General features: G+C 36.1%; 1 protein-coding gene across 2 annotated transcripts in view; it reads right to left on the bottom strand.

The window, feature by feature from the left end:
- The window catches only part of ACER3 (alkaline ceramidase 3), a 50,313-nt gene that overhangs the window by 15,575 nt on the left and 18,440 nt on the right, over window positions 1–16,298 (bottom strand). For both annotated transcript variants that reach the window (XM_068181749.1, XM_068181750.1), the window contains exons 2-6: window positions 15,395–15,505; window positions 8,207–8,259; window positions 3,988–4,040; window positions 1,808–1,889; window positions 617–652 (exon numbers count right to left, since the gene is read on the bottom strand). In XM_068181749.1, the coding sequence (XP_068037850.1) occupies window positions 617–652; window positions 1,808–1,889; window positions 3,988–4,040; window positions 8,207–8,259; window positions 15,395–15,505 (335 nt within the window). The remainder of the gene's footprint in view (window positions 1–616; window positions 653–1,807; window positions 1,890–3,987; window positions 4,041–8,206; window positions 8,260–15,394; window positions 15,506–16,298) is intronic.

Below are 16,298 nucleotides of genomic sequence, written 5' to 3' on the forward strand. Positions count from 1 at the left end.
AGCATCATTTCTAACCTCCTGTGAAGAGGTAAGCGATGCAAGTCCTATCTCCACAGGCAGAGGATGCATATTAATACTCCTGGGCTGCTACAAAAGGAGCCTGTACCAAGTATTCCATTAAGCCTCTACAAAGCAGTCTGCTACATAACCCTAGAAGGCAATCTGTGCTTAAACTCACCTTGAATTTCCACAAAGTAAAACTGAGTAGTTAAAAAACCCAGTGCGTTAAAGCAGAGAGAAGAACGTGGTGCTAAGTCAATCAAGACATCTTATGATGTAAGGTCATAGATTCAAAGCAGCTGCTAATGGAAAGCAGCAGACAGACTCATTTAGCTGTTCCTCTCTCACACACCTTAGGGTCACCTCATTACATTTGCCACTGATGAAAACCATGGGAAATATTAGGTCACAAGCTAAAAGACAACACATATTGAAGCATTCTAGTTTTTCAGGTCACTAAGTAAGAGGATGGTGACATGACAGGCAGCAATACTGCTCAAAGAAAAAGCAAATGGCAAATTGCGCTTCCCCTCCATCTTTCTTCTACCATAACGTATACCACTAAAATAGAATAGTTGAAAACCAAAATTAGCTGCTCCAATAGAACAAGATTTACCTGATGGAATACCGGCTCTTTCAAATCTAGGTAAACCTGGAAAGATTCAAAAAGAGAAATAATTTGCAACAGAACCATCACAATATTATTAATCTAAATATTGCCAAGTCGTCTCCTGTTAGAATCAAGCCATGAGTCCCTATCCATGCACCATTAAAACTGATCAAATATTTGAAGTTTCCTCTGGCAGAACCTGAGGTTTTAACTGTGGAATTATTTTAAACTAAGAAGCACAAATATCAATATTAACAATTAACATAATATTAACAATTAACATAAGGCTTCTAATTTAGTAGAGTTGACTACACACAAAACTAATTAAGATGCTGAAGTTACCAGATGTTCTCGATACGCATTGCAACGAAGAAAACATACTCAACTCTGATTTGCTTTTATTGTTTTTGACAATAATTTAATGTTTCAATTCATTTTAGAAACAGCTAGTAGTTCTTCCTATTTGTTATACAGCTAATTTAATTTATGTTCTTGAAGAGGGAAGGGCACTAGACCTCAGGCATAATGTGCCACAAGTGTAAAAAATTTCAGGAGCAATAGAAGAGAAGAGGCAAGTATTTTGGCAGCTGAAGATGACTTACAATAATATTTTATTTTTGAAGAAATGGTTACCAATAAAAATTACATAGGAAATTCCATCTGTGGTTGACAGCATGAAACTGAATTTATTCATAAAGGAAAAACACTCCATTGACAAAGGGAGTCAAGTTAGCTGTGACACAAAAAAAAAAATTAGAAACATTTTAACTAACAACTAAGTTCTTCTCTTCTTCTGCCTGTTTTAGAACACCAGTCTGCATCCTGGACTGGATATAACAGTTCACTTTTTTGCAGTCCAACAGATTTATTCTTATTTCTACAGATGAATTAAAGTGAGAGAAGGTGAGGAACACAGCTTATCCAAGGTCTCATATCAAGTCAATGGCAACTGTTTTTCTCACATTCCTGTTCCAGCAACTGGATTATTGCTTTTCTTCCTTATTTATTCTGTAGAGTGGTTTAGATAGAAAGGTTTTAGGTTTCTCTGGCCAGAAACATAATTTTCCCAACAAAAGAATAATTTGTCGTTCTTGACTGGAAGTGACAGAGATTTAGTATTGCCTCTACAACATTTCTCGACTGTCAGAAAAACTGCCAACCCAAGGGTGAAAATGCCATATTAGAAAAGTTACTTACTATGCTGACTACGACGCTGTATGTTATTAACAAGAAAAGCAGTGCATAATTGACTGTATTCTTGTACTTGAAACATTCATACCTGGAAGAGAGGATAAAGGAGAGAGATAACATTCATCGCTTACCATATCACGGATGCCATTTCCAAGGTATAATATTAAAAAAAATTGTCAGAAAATTGATCCAAATTAGTCTTAGGCCCCCCAAGAAATTCTAACTCCTTAAATAAAGATGCATTATTTTAAGAAAAAAATTAATGCTCTTACCAATAAATGTTTTTTAAAAATCTAAGGCAAAAAAACCCTAACACCAATAAGCTCAAGCATATGGCAAGAAGTAACCCACTCTAAGAAAACAGTTTGTGAAGCAGAAGTGTTTTCAGAAGGTGCTTACAGGGTGATAATGTATGGTAAATTAGAAATTAGTTTAAAATGCAACACAGCTGTCAAAAACATTACTGAGCAAGCAGCAGTATAGGAAAAGGACTGCCTTACAAAACACTGAACTCAGATTTGTTAAAATGTAGATTGTTTATGGCTTCACTACAGTTGCACTGCAGTACATTTGCTAGATTGGGTACTGGTAAAAGTGGAAGGTAAAAGCACCTGACTGCTCCCAGTATGTAAAACAAACAATTAAAATTAACTTCACAATCTCTACACTACACCTCAGTCTCAGCTGTGATGGAAATACACACACATCCCAGACTGTATCTACATCAGAAAAACGGTCTAAAAAACCCCAACAAAAATGTATTTTGAGAAGCCCATTATCATCAGGAGGAAGCTGTCTATATAATTCGAAGTTAAATCTGTCTAGCTCCTTTGTTTATAAACTTGGAGAAATAGACACCATCATGAATTGATAAAATGAAATAAAATAAAAATACATCTAGGAAACAAAAAGTCTAAAGGCAGCACAATGTGCTACATTGAAAAATGGCTTGCTGAAATAATTACACAGTTTGAGAATCAGCAGAACTGAATGATGTATAAGGGAATGTCCTGTGCAAACCAAAACAATTATTAAAGGCCTCCTAAACTACACATTAGCTCATTTTTGAGCATTTTAATTGCTACTAGACATACATGCACAGAATCTTACTGAAATTATAAATGCAGTAACAGACTTCAGTGCTTTTGAAGATAATAATGTAACCACTGCACTAAAAAAAAATCAGATAGATTTTTATAGCCACTTCTCATCCTTTTTTCCAATCACATTCAAATCAGACAAATGCAAAAGCAATTTCAAGGAGAGAGGGAGATACAATGGAAATATTTCCACTAAAAGAGGCATTATGATTCTGGTCCTGAGTTTGTACAAATCACACTAATGTATGAGTCACAAACTGAGGGCAATTTCCATAGATAGGGGTTTGGTCCTAAAGCATCCCATCTCCATTGCAAGCTACCATAATCTTCACCAGGACATCACAATGTTCAACAGCTGAATATTTGACATGTTCAAAAGCAAAAAGACTTTTTTTTTTCTCTTTTAGTCTGCAACAAGTTGATCTATCATTTGGATTTGCCAAGTGACAGAACAAATTATATTAAATCCAGGCCTTGCAGCAACAGGCAAGAAAAAGCCAACTTAGGGTATCTTTACAGTTGTCAAATGCTACATTGCTCCCAAAATGAAATGGGAGAACATATCCTGGCATCGCATTAAGCTGTCATGCATGTTCCAAGATGCTCTCCCCAAAATATGCATTCAACTCCTCATAAAATCTTGTCCCTTTAATTTTACAGATGAGTGAAAAGCAGGTTTAGCCAGAAACCTGGAATTTTCATTTCGAGCCAGACTACATCATAGAAATCCAGCTCAAATAAGCTATAGTTTAGCTAATTTTGTAGGCATTACTGAGGTTGATTTTATTATGTCTGCTGTTTTTATACAAGTAGCACTGAGCTCTGATTGTATACTACACTAAATCTTTAATGAGTGGTTTTTTTTCCTTACTAAAAAAACCACTGGTAAAACATATCTAAATTAGCAAAAACTAGGCCTAAAGCCAGCCTAGTACTCTAATATCATAATGCTGCACAAAAGCAGATCTCACTGAAAGCAGTAGAAGCTTTCTCTCTATATATGCTAAATTTGGCTTCAGAGACTCTACATTTCAAAAGTTAACATTTCATAAATATTCAAGGAAAAAAAAATTAACAAATACTTACAGGCAGTAGACAAACACACAACAACTGTATATCATTGGCAGTTCATCCAACAGCTATAAAAAGCAAAGACATCAAAACATGAAAGCTACTTTTAACTCACAAGCTTGTCTAAGTTAATTAAGGAAAGGGTAAGTCTTAATAAACAGGAGTTTTTAAGTCATTTGGATATCCATCTTCTTGACTGTACTCTGACATGTAGCACTGTCAAACCCTGTTCAGCTATGAAAGCCGCTGCATTAAAAGCTTATAACTCAGAATCTTTTGAATATACGCTTCATAAATGCCCACGCCTTCAAAGAATCTTGACATTTTTGCTGCTCACACCTCTTAAAATATTTGTAAGAATTAGTTCTGTAAAGCCAGGCTGAAGAAGACCATCCCATCTGTGGCCTTACAGTCAGTAGCATCTTCTTACTTGACAGAGAACTTGAAATGCTGTATTTTTCCATAGCATAAAATACAATTTTAGCCTATTAGGACGGGCAATGTGCTCGCATGTTTACTTCCTAATTTTAGAAATTTCTTACATTGTTTGAATTCAGAGACAGGGTTTTTTGTTTGTTTGATGCAGGGATCTTGTGGGCTGTTTTGTTGAGTTTTCCCCCAGAAATTATGGCAGCATATAATGTTTTATTATCTTAAATAATTTTTATACTTTGGGAGAGGATTGGTGTGTTAAAGCTAAAACAGTTATTTCTCCAAGATCTTGCCACCTTAATGAGTGGAATTAAAATGGTAATCACAAGAGAGTTGATTTCTTAATAGCAGGTAAACTCAAAATTGCCATTTATCATTAGAAGGAAAAAGAATTATAGCATAATTTTCTTGTAAAACTTCTCAAAAAAGAATTTTCATGAATTTCTGCTTATAAATATAGAGTTAAATTTACCTCCTCCTATGAAAGACTGAAAATAATGGAAATGAAAAAGGATACAAATGGATCAATGAAGATCCACAGCCTCTGATTTCTAATATGTTAAGCAAACATTAATAGTTAGGGCTTTTAGAACTTTTAGAGCTTGTCTTCTAAGAAAAACAAGAACTAGATGCAAAAAAGATTTTGACCTTTTTCCATCATCACTCAAAGTTCTTGGTGGCTATGCCTGTAAATAAATTGCTTTCCTACCACTGCTACAGGGTACTTAACAAGTTCATAACCATGTTATTCTGAACAACAGGACTTGTTAAGAGCAGTAAGCAGTTTACCCAAACTCTTTTATAAAGCCAGCCTGATTCTGCCTGGATTGGGATAATTTTCTAACTGCACAGTCAAAAACTTCATTTTAGGTTTGAAATTTCCTATTGTGGAAAAAAAAAAAAGTGGATCTAATTCTTTATAGAAGGAGAGAGGTGTATTATCTTGAGTGTGAAGTATTAGCTTGTTGCAATTTTGGTCATATAAAGCTCAGGAACTGTTTCATAAGAGTGCTAAACAGCTCTCCGCCCAGCTACCACTGATAGATAGGGCAGATGTTGCTTCTTCCCCCACACTGCCAATGCTTCTCTCCAGTGGGGAGATCAGGCTGGTCTGACTTACAGGAAGCCACGTCCAGGTGCTGAGCCAGCACACAACCAACCTTGCAGAGCAAGGTTTAAATCCCAGGATCTGTGCATTACATGGTCAGGCACCACAACAGGCAGCACAAAGACAGTATCAGGAACATTGGTAGCAGCTGAAGCTAGCAGGCATGTTCAGTGGCACCTTGCCATCACAGTAGTTTATCTTTGCTGTGATGCCTTAGAGGGGACAAAATAGAAGCAATAGCTGAATTCAGCTTTATAGTAATATATTTTACAAATTCAGAGATGTGCTTTTCCAAGTCTGATAGGAATTAGCTAAAGGATTAATTCATGTGGCTGTTCAAGAGTGTGAGTCATTTAACACCTCATTAAAGAAAAAGGTGGGGGAAGAACAAGAAATACAATACAGGAAAATCTTTCAAATTTGGACAGATGCTTACACTCAAGTTCATATGCTGGCAGCATCTCAGGGACATTACAGTAGCAACAAAGAGCCTCTCCAAAGATCTTAACTAGAATCTGCATGCAGAAGACAATGACTTTGTATCCAAACGAATTAATGCTTCTAGGAGTACTGTCAAAGGCATGCCTGGACAATGAAGAACTATGGAAAGAAGGGAACTCAGGGAGCTGATTTCACTGGCTAAACAAGCATTTTGTGCATTCCTCAAGAATCCAATCAAGCAAATTCCCATAAAAATAACAGGAAAGGGGAGAACTGCTCAGAAGTATTCTAAACACCTTCTTTCAATAACAGAAGTGTTCACATTTTTTTAATTAAGCAAACTGAATTGATCATTTACAGTATTAAGACTACAAAACAAATGTAAAAAAAAAGTCTTCTTGAATAGCTATGTTGATTTTTAACCCTAACATGAGATAAAGTGAATGAGGAAAGTTTATTACTGGTTGAACTGCTTCCTCCATGGTGATCAGTAAGCAAACAATTGGAATAATTATGGCTTGCTTGTGGATTTCACTTGGCTGCCAAAATAAATGTACTTTCTCTGCCTCACACGAAGCCTTTTACATCAGTTGACAAGATGATGCAAGACATTCCTGCTTCCCTCTCATCTGCTTCTGCCCCACTTTATTTACCACAGTTCATAGGCCCCTTAGTTGTTCTGATGCAACACCAGAACTATTGGTCAAGTAGCAGCAAAGTGACTTGGATTAAAATAAAGCCTCTATACACACAAACAAAATCTCCAACAACAACTGAAAAACAACTCAAACCAAAACCAAAAAACACCCCAAAAAAAACCCCACCCCAAAAAAAACCAAACAAACCCCCACAATCTCTCCCTTCATAAAAGGTTTTAAGTCTGGATCATTTAAATGATCGTGATTTCAGGGTGCCCTTGCTCACCTCTGCAACAGTGTGAGAAAGAGAATTTGAAATACTGGCCATGATAGGAACAAGCAGCTGAGGGAAGTAATATGAAAAAGGTGGAAATTCAAGGCAGTTTCACCACCAAATACAGGAAAATGGCACCCTAATTTGGGAGAGAGTGGTGAAATGGTTCTACAAACCACCTTTTTCATGCCAAGCAAAGCACCAAATATTCTTGCATGGTGCCAACAGGATGCTCTGTGGAAGCTGACAGTCTTCACCACATGCCAGAGATACAAAACAGAGCATTATGGAGGCAAACATGAAACAATCAGCAATATGTAGTCCCACTGTGATCATCAGAAATGCAGGATTCAATTCAGCTGCTGCAGCATAGTTGTCTAATGCCACCTGAGATGCTCTGTCACTCCCTATACACCTATCCAAGACTGGCAGATGTGAAGGGAGTCTAAGAAACCTGCACCTCGGTGGGATGGAAGCTGGAGGCTTGAGAGAACACTCACAGGGTCTAATACAACACTAAACATCTCTGTTTAGACAAATGAATCTTTTTTTTGTGCAAAGATTGCCAGTCGAGTCTAGAGAATGATTCAGCCCAGCCTCTCTCCACTCCACTGATTAAATTGTATTTCCATTGACAGTGGTGGGAACACAGACTTCCAGCACAGACTTTTAAATGTAGGTTTCTTAATCTTGAACAACATCCCACTTCACCCTGACTTTAATTCAAAGATGCATTTCCTTATTCTTTGCAGACCTAAAAGAGGACAAGAAGACAAGACTTCCTGTGTCCCTTTAGAAAACAGGAAATACCAGGACAATCCCTATGTCCTGTGATTTGTTACAGAATGCTGTCTACTTGAAAATAGAGAGAAAATGACTCAATTACCACTACTCAGAAGATACTGATTTCAGAATTAATGCTACCGGTACAATTAGATAAACAGAAACACAAATATGAGAAAAGTTACAATAAATAGTAACAACTCTAGTTTATACTGCTTGCTATTATGCCAAAGCTGTGAGAATTTAAAAATAACATCTTGTGTTAAAAGGTAACATGATTTCCCAAAAGGGTTATCCAAAAGTGTCCTCTACCACCATAAGCAGTTGATGATAGCTCTTATTTTAGACACAAGTATATATTTCTGTATATAATCAGTGGATAATACCTACTGAAACAAGACCTGCATTACTGCCTTGTTGAGAGCAGGAGTCATGTACAATGATACTTAAGATAGATTAACTAATTTTATACAAGTTTCATCTAGCCAAGAAATGGCAAAATGACTGTACAGCAAGATACACACAGAAAATGATTCACAGCTACTTATCAGTACTCACCTGCATTTCATACTTCAGGGTCATGTGGAAGCACCAAGATCCCAATCCCACAGCTGAAAACAAATCAAAACTATCATCAGCATAATGGTATCTATGTAAAATTTTCAGGTACATTAACTTAAATGTATGAAATGCATGCTTAACAATGAGAAATAAATTAGAACAGCAGCATTCTACTGCAGGGACAAACCCCCATTTTTCCACAGCCTTCTACTTTATATATTAGTCACCAATGAAATCTCTGAATTTATGGGGCTTTGGGAGTGAGCATCCTTTTCAACTCCTCTCAATACTGTGTCCTATGAATTGGGCATAATCTCAAAGAGGAGACGAGCAGAGAGAACCAGAATAAATGGAATATTATGTATCAATTTATATTTTTACTTTTTTTAAATTTTAAATGAATTAAGATTTCTCTGTTCCAACCCTTCTATAAGGCAAAGCATCATTCAATAACTAGTACTCCTGAAAGCCTCTCAATATTTCTGCTTACTCTCCAGTTTTAAAACATGTATTTTACCAAAAGCTTTTTGTTGTCTCCATAAAACATGGCACTAATAACACCAGTATCTGGGGTTTGACACCCGCAGAGGTGTTCATTAAAGAGCTAGACTCAATGATTCTTGTGGCTCCCTTCCAACTCAAGACGATTCTGTGATTCAAAAGCAGAAGTGAATTCACTACTAGAACTCAGAACTAGAAATTCAAGGAAAACAAACCAACCCCACATAGGATGGATTTGTTTTGTGAAATGAGATCACCATTTCTGGGCCTTCTCTATAGAAAGATGAGCTTCTAAGAAATGATTTCTATTTATTTGAAATACTTTCTTCACACATTTCAAATTTACTTCAGAAATTACTTTATGAGACATATGCTTTGCCTATACAGTTTTTTCAGTCAGGCATGAATAATGCTTCTTGGAAGTTAGATTTCTCCGTTTAGAGCAAAGCTGACACAGTATTTAATGCACTGTTCATTACTTTGAAATATCAGTAAAACATTCACATCAAGCTCTAGCTCAGTTTCATACTGCGAAAACAAGTACAGTAATGTGATGTCTTGTCTTCCTTCACGAAATTATGTTTTACTTCAGACTGTAGTTTCAGAGAAAGCCGAGTAATTTGCACTCAAGCCTTGATCACTGAGTAGTGCTGCCATATTTTGTGGCTAGAGTATCACCTTGTCTACACACACCAGTCAAGTTTCACTGATGCAAAACAACAATTCTATCTCTCTGCACTCTGTAAGGGATTGCCAAGACAGTCAAGAGACATGTCTGGAGATGCTTCCTTAGATATTATTAACTAGAACTGTGATTAGTACACTTACTCAAGGAAATTAAATACCTAAGCATGTAGCTTTACAGAAATACAAAACTGTAATACAGCAACATTTCAAAATGTATTACCACACACTTCAATGTCATTATTTCTCTGGGAAAATTTAGCAGAGTTCCTACCAGAAAATAAACAACCACATGCACTTCTGTAAACTTTGATCACATTAGTTTGCCTCTGAATTTTTTTTCCAAACAGCAATCTACAATTGCTTTCACCTTCATTGAGATTCTAATGAGAAATTCTCATAGCCATTTTTCTATGTATACAGAATATATGACAACAACTGTTCATTCTGGAAGAAAAAACCCTTTAAGATAATCATTAAAATAGTGCCATCCATTATCCTGTCACAGAATACAAACTCTTACAATTTGTAACAAATGTCATTTTCAAGTATGGGCAAAATCATTGCATAAGAAATTTCAACTAATTTTAAATTAACAAAATATGTGGTTGGGGTTTTCTTGTTTGTTTTTGTTAATGTTATTTGGGTTAATAAATCTCAACAATCAGCAACTGAGCTTCTTTCCTTCCTTCTATACCGTAAGAAGCAATTATTTCTAGACTAATTCTTCTTCAGTCTTTGAAAAAATCTAGAATGCTGCATATATTAGTATTTCAAGTCATTAATCCCATGACTATAGTTAATTTCTACAGCTAAAATTGATAGAACCCCTCTTTCTTCTGTGCAATAATCACACCTGGAGTTTCTCTGATTATGAAATTTTACTATGCATTGTAGAACAATGTTTTATTCATAGTATCTATATAAAATAGGTATCTGGAAGAAGAAAAGCTTACAGGGACAGATCTCATGGTTCCAGGCTCAATACATTTTTAAAAAGTATTTACTTCACAAAAACTATCTGCCATGAGACCGTCTGCCAGCTTTGTACTTTTCAAAATATGAGTGATCACGATCACTGCAATGACACAAGTTTTCAAGAGAAGCAACTCTCCCATACAGTCACTGACACACTGAACAATAAATTTGGTCCTTACTTTATAAGCAATTTTCATATTTTAGGTGTTTCCTTTTGCAAAGGAGCTTAGCTGACTAAAAGCTGCATATTGGTTGGGAAGCTTTAACACCATCTGAAGCAGTAAGTACCATTTCCTCTCTAATTACTGTAACTCACTTTTCAAAAATACTACAAGTCAGTTGGCATTTTTACATCAATGAACCTCCCAAGTTACATGGGATGTATATAAATTATGTACTAAGAACAGAATACACATTAAATCACAATATTCTGAGATCAAAATGGCACTTCAGAAGACTAGAAATGCAAAGTCAGGGCTGCCGCTCTATGTAGACTAACAGGGTCTTTTTCTGTCCTGCAGCAAACACCCTGTGTGGTTACTGCCAGTGGATAAAATAGTGATGTTACGATGATGTAAAAACAATGCATCTACAAACTTAACTTCATACACGTTGTGTCAAAAAACTTATGGGCAACACCTATGGCTAGAAATAATTTAATATTATACAACAGATCCAGCTCTATATATGAACCCTATAAACCTCCAAGATTTGAATTCTAGAGGGATTTTTTCAATAGTTTTAGGAAGCATCAGAAGAATCATATAATCAATGACAATTTAGTTTGATGTAACTATTCCATCAGCACTCAAAATTCTTGTTATGAGCCTAAATTCTTTACAGAAAAAGCAGTTTATTAGGATTTCACAGTAATGGTAACTATATAGGCACTATTTGAAAATACTCTGAAGGAAGGATGCTCCAGATACAAACACCATTATTTAGGTATCTACACATGAACTAGGTGTCAAAGCTTCCACTAAGAGAATGCCATTATTAAGAGCAATGCAGCTGGCCAAATGGGTATTTTAGAAAAAGTCAAATGATTCTCCTGGCTTTACTGACTGCACTTGCAGACAGAACCCTCTGCACAGCTAGACACATATGTTTAGGTGGTTAAATTTGGTGCTGAATTCCATTCTATTTTTTTACAACACTAGAACTTAATTAAAGATAACCAACAACACACTGCATCATTAAAAATTAAAGAATCAAACAAGATTAAAAACAAGAAGAATTAAATTAACTATTTTAATGGATTATTTTGTGTTGTAATGGTTTCCCACCACAGCCTAAGAGACGGGAGAGACACTGGTTACTCCAGAGGTACAGCTCTACAATTAACCTCCAGCTTGGCTGCTATTATTCCCAGACACTGCGGTACAAGTGTCTGCACTAGTGAGTTGTTGGAACAGTCTGTGGTATGAATCTGGCCTGTTCCAATGAACGCTTTCCCCAGGCAGCTTCCAGGCACAGCCCAGCAGCCGGCAGAGTCTGGGGCCCACGCTCAGCAGGGAATCTGTATGCGGTCACCTTGTTTTGGAGGCTAAGAGGAACAGACACGGGCTGTTCCACGCCGCTTGGCTTCAGCGCTCGGGAATGTTCCCAACCACAGCTGATTTACCAACACTGACACAGCCCTGGGAGCTTCTCTACAGGTGTTAGGTAAGAGGAAGGGAATTAACTCTGACTGAAGAGGTTCTAACAACTGTTTTCACAGACACAGAGTTTCACTGGAAATTAGATTTAGTAAGTTGCTAAAGAGTTCCTATGGCTATGCCTAATATAGAAAAAATTTTACAACTTTTATCTTTCCTCCACTTTGGCACTGCTTGAATGACTGAGTACTTATTAAACAGGCCAAAGAAATACAAATCAGAACAATCCTTCCAAATTTCAAGTGAAGTATCTAACAAACATTACTTCATTGAATGTTTTCTTATTTCTTTAGGTCTAGAAGTTACACTTCTTTATATATACATACATATATATATATGTATATATATATATATATATATACACAAACACACAGTATTTTTAAAAAAATCAAGACCCTTCCAGAATATGAACCACTTCAGACTCACAGTTCCCCAGGATGTATGAGGAACTGGCATGTGTAGAACCTGATACAACACTCCAGAATCATAAGGAACTATTCAAAACCAACTGCTTATTCCTTGAGGTAGAAATGGTCTGATGATTTGTTCCACCTACTTAAGGTGATGCAACATGCTAAGATTAAGATTGGCTTAAAATTATTCTTCATCATTTCTATGTTGGTTAAATGGTTCTCTACAGCTTAAAAATCATATCCCATTCCTATTGAGTTAATTGAGAGCATGCACTTTATGCTGAAAGGCAGCAGAAAAAAGACTGAGGACAGTGTGCTGCGTCTCAAAGGCCTTGTTGAAAAGTGTAACTCAGTATTGGCACCAGTATGAACAAGAAATTTATTTGAACAATTATTTAGAAATACCCCTTGTTGTGCTGCCAAGATCTTACCATGTATGTGAACCAAACCGAGAGCTTCCATAATGGAAAATGCATTTACTTCAAAAAGGAAATAAATGTCAACAAAAGATATTGTGGGTATAAAAGGCAAGCACTGAATACGGCGTGGTAAAACACAAAGAAACTGATAATCAGCTAAATGTCTGGAAGCATGCAAAAGAAGCAGCTGATTTGGATCAAAATAATGTCTAGAAACAACACCTCATGTTCTCAAATGCTAACAGATTTAATTTTAACGTTGGCTTTGACAGCTGTCTTTTAGTATCTTGTAAAATCTCAGTAACTATTCAAAATTGTTAAAACCGAACTAAAGTACCCTCCCTTCCACCCCCATCTTCACAGCAGAACAGTTAAAGAATTTCTACTTTGACAAAACAACCCTCAATTAGAAGTTCTGCTGCATGGTCTTTAATGAAGCATGCTGCCTCAAGTGAAATCACAAGTTTGTTAAATTCACTATATTTTCACAGATTAAGTCTACATTTATTTGTTACAAATTAAATAAATACAGTGAAACCTATAAATAAACACAATTCATATGATGGAAAGAATTCTGTCTGGTACTTCTTACAAAAAGAATTTTCTGTACACTTATTCTATCTCCACTTCAGTATGCTTCTTGTTCAGTCACATGCACAGAGAGAATGGCAATGTTCCGGACATGTTTCAACCATATTTAAAATTCTTTTTATGTTCTCATTCACTGCTTTTATTCTGTAGTAGAGCAAATGTTAAATGGTTTGTGATTCCAAATTCCAAATCTTATTCCTGTTTTTCACTGCAAACTATAAAGTCTTCTACATTTCTTTACATCTTTCAACTGCTGTAAAATAGGGTTACAAATATTGAAGCAGACACAAAGCAGAAGGGAAACACTTTTGGGAGAGACTTTTAGTGTTAGGTTCCAACATATGAGATAAAAATCAAGCCATCTATCACTTGAGACAGGAATCAAAGCCAACTCAGTCACAGATGAGCCTAGATGGAACTCAGGACTGCCTTGCAGCACTGCTGTCTAAATACAGGCTGAGCTCCCCTTCAGCAACATCAGAGAGGAAAAATTGAAATCCAAGGTATTTACTGTGATCAAAGACAGTGGGTTTGTTTGTTTGGTTTTTTCTTTGGTTGGTTTTTTGTGTGTTTGTTTGTTTGTTTTAAAATATTTTAGACATTAAATGGGATATGAGAAATTCCCATCTGGTGTGACAGCCTGGCATTCTGGTCAGATAGTGACAGCACATTCTGTCCATCATAAACTGTCACTGACAGAGGTAGCCACAAATCATGGTGAAGACAGTTTCAAACTGAGTTTTAATTTAAGGGGTTCCTTTTCATAGTTTAAAAAGAATGGCAGTATTGGACACTGATTCAAGAACACCCAAAGTCAACTTCAGCAAACATTTACATATCATTTCTTACCATGTCTTTTTAAAAGTAAACCCCAACCTTTAACGATTCTCTGTTTCATACTGATACAAAAATTAGTAATTACATGAAACCATAGAAAGCCTACAAATGGCTTATTAGAAAGTGCTCAGACAATATGCAAAGCTGTGCATTGTTGCTGCCTATCTTTCACATAGATCAGCAAAGCTAATATAACTGAAAACTTGTCCCTTTGCACCTTGGGTATGGTACAGTTTAACCGGTATCTAGGACACATTTAGCATGTGGATATGTGTTTTTCAACAACGACTGCCTAAATACATAACATGCCAATCTTAAAAGTCACATTTATCAATCCCTTACCACTCCAAAGACTGGGAAAAACCTCCATAAAGATAGGAGCTATAGCAAATACAGAAATCCTGTGAAACACAGAAATTCTATGAAATCTAGTTTTGAGACCCAACTGCCACATCTGAATCATCTTCAAACATCTTTTCTCATAAAGAACAAGACTTCTAGTCACACAATTAAGATTTAAAATGAAGCTGGTTCTTTTCTGAATTATGTTATTTTAGAATGCACAGACTTCCCTTGAGTTGCCTCTTGAAACATGAATATCAGGTTGTTCTTCCATTCTTGCAAAACTTCCTAGACATGATGGCTAGCTGATATATGCCAAAGAGGAACTGGAAACAAATTTGAAGTCATGAAAGAAAGCCTTTCCAGTTCCCTCTACATCTTGGCAACTTCTTATGTTACTCTTCCATAGAAATGTCATTAAAATATTAATATAGTGTGAAACTGTTTACAAGTAGAATACACAAGGTGCCTTCTGTAATCATCAGAAAAGTACAGAGCAAGCTAAGATGCACTGAGCAGGACCCAAAGCCAGAAAAGAATCACTTTAAAATCTGATCAAATTATTTAGTGAATTCTAATTTCACGTTCCTCCAACAAATAGAAATTTTCTGTAAACATTAACAAGTGTAGCAAATTGAGGTCTACTTTTCACACACATAGTGTTTGGATTTAACTACTGGATTTATTAATATCTAGGCATATTTTCCATTGTATAGCTGAGCTCTCTTTGTAATGAAAGAGCAAATTAAGTTTTAAACATACCTGTAAGACACAAATATGCAGCTAAATACCGTTTTTCAAGGCCATCTTTATAGGTCTGAATCGCACCATAGATTGGAGGTAGAATGAAAATCAGGTTACTCACTGTGTTCCCTGTAGGACAGAAACAAAAAGCAGAGATTCAGAACTGGGTACTATGCACTTTAACTACATTTAACAAAATTATATTCACTCATTAGAGACAGGTTCAACAATTTTCATCCAGAAAGTGACCCAGCAAGACACCACTGCTCTCCATCCCTGGTCTAGCAGAAGGTGTCCCTGCCTCCAGCAAGGGGCTTGGAACTAGATGGTCTTGAAGGTCCCTTCCAACCCAAACCTTTCTAGGACTCTATCCTACATTCTACCCAATGCAAAGAAATGACATGTGCTGCAGAGATCAGAGAAAGCAGTAAAAGCCAAGAGCCCAGTTCTTGTACACTGATTTAGATTTGGTTTTTCTTTTCCCAACTGTGCTGACCTAAGCAAAAGTGCAATGAAATCCTGCAAAGTTTAAGTGAAACAAAAGGAAATGGTGCATCTCTCAACAGAAAGGATGCAGATTCAGCTTTTTCACTTAACCACAAATTATAATTTTGAGAACAGAGGTTATGTTATGGGAATTAAATGCCATACAATTTAAGGAAATGAGCAAATCTGTTAAAAAAAGGCTTATACAAAATAAACTGCACATTTTCACACACCATCAGTTAAACATATATAAAACTGAAATCTAATTTGCAAATATCCCAATGAAATATACAATTTATGAGGCTATGAAGACACCAAAAATACCCTTTTTCTGTATTTTTTTTATTCAGCACAAAATCCCAAAAGCATTTCACATACTAGAACAAGGAACAAGAGTGAGCAGGTCCTTTTTGAATCACACCCCTAATTCAAGCAG

Source organism: Anomalospiza imberbis, chromosome 2, assembly GCF_031753505.1.
Source record: "Anomalospiza imberbis isolate Cuckoo-Finch-1a 21T00152 chromosome 2, ASM3175350v1, whole genome shotgun sequence".
In the NCBI taxonomy this organism is placed as follows: Eukaryota; Metazoa; Chordata; class Aves; order Passeriformes; family Viduidae; genus Anomalospiza; species Anomalospiza imberbis.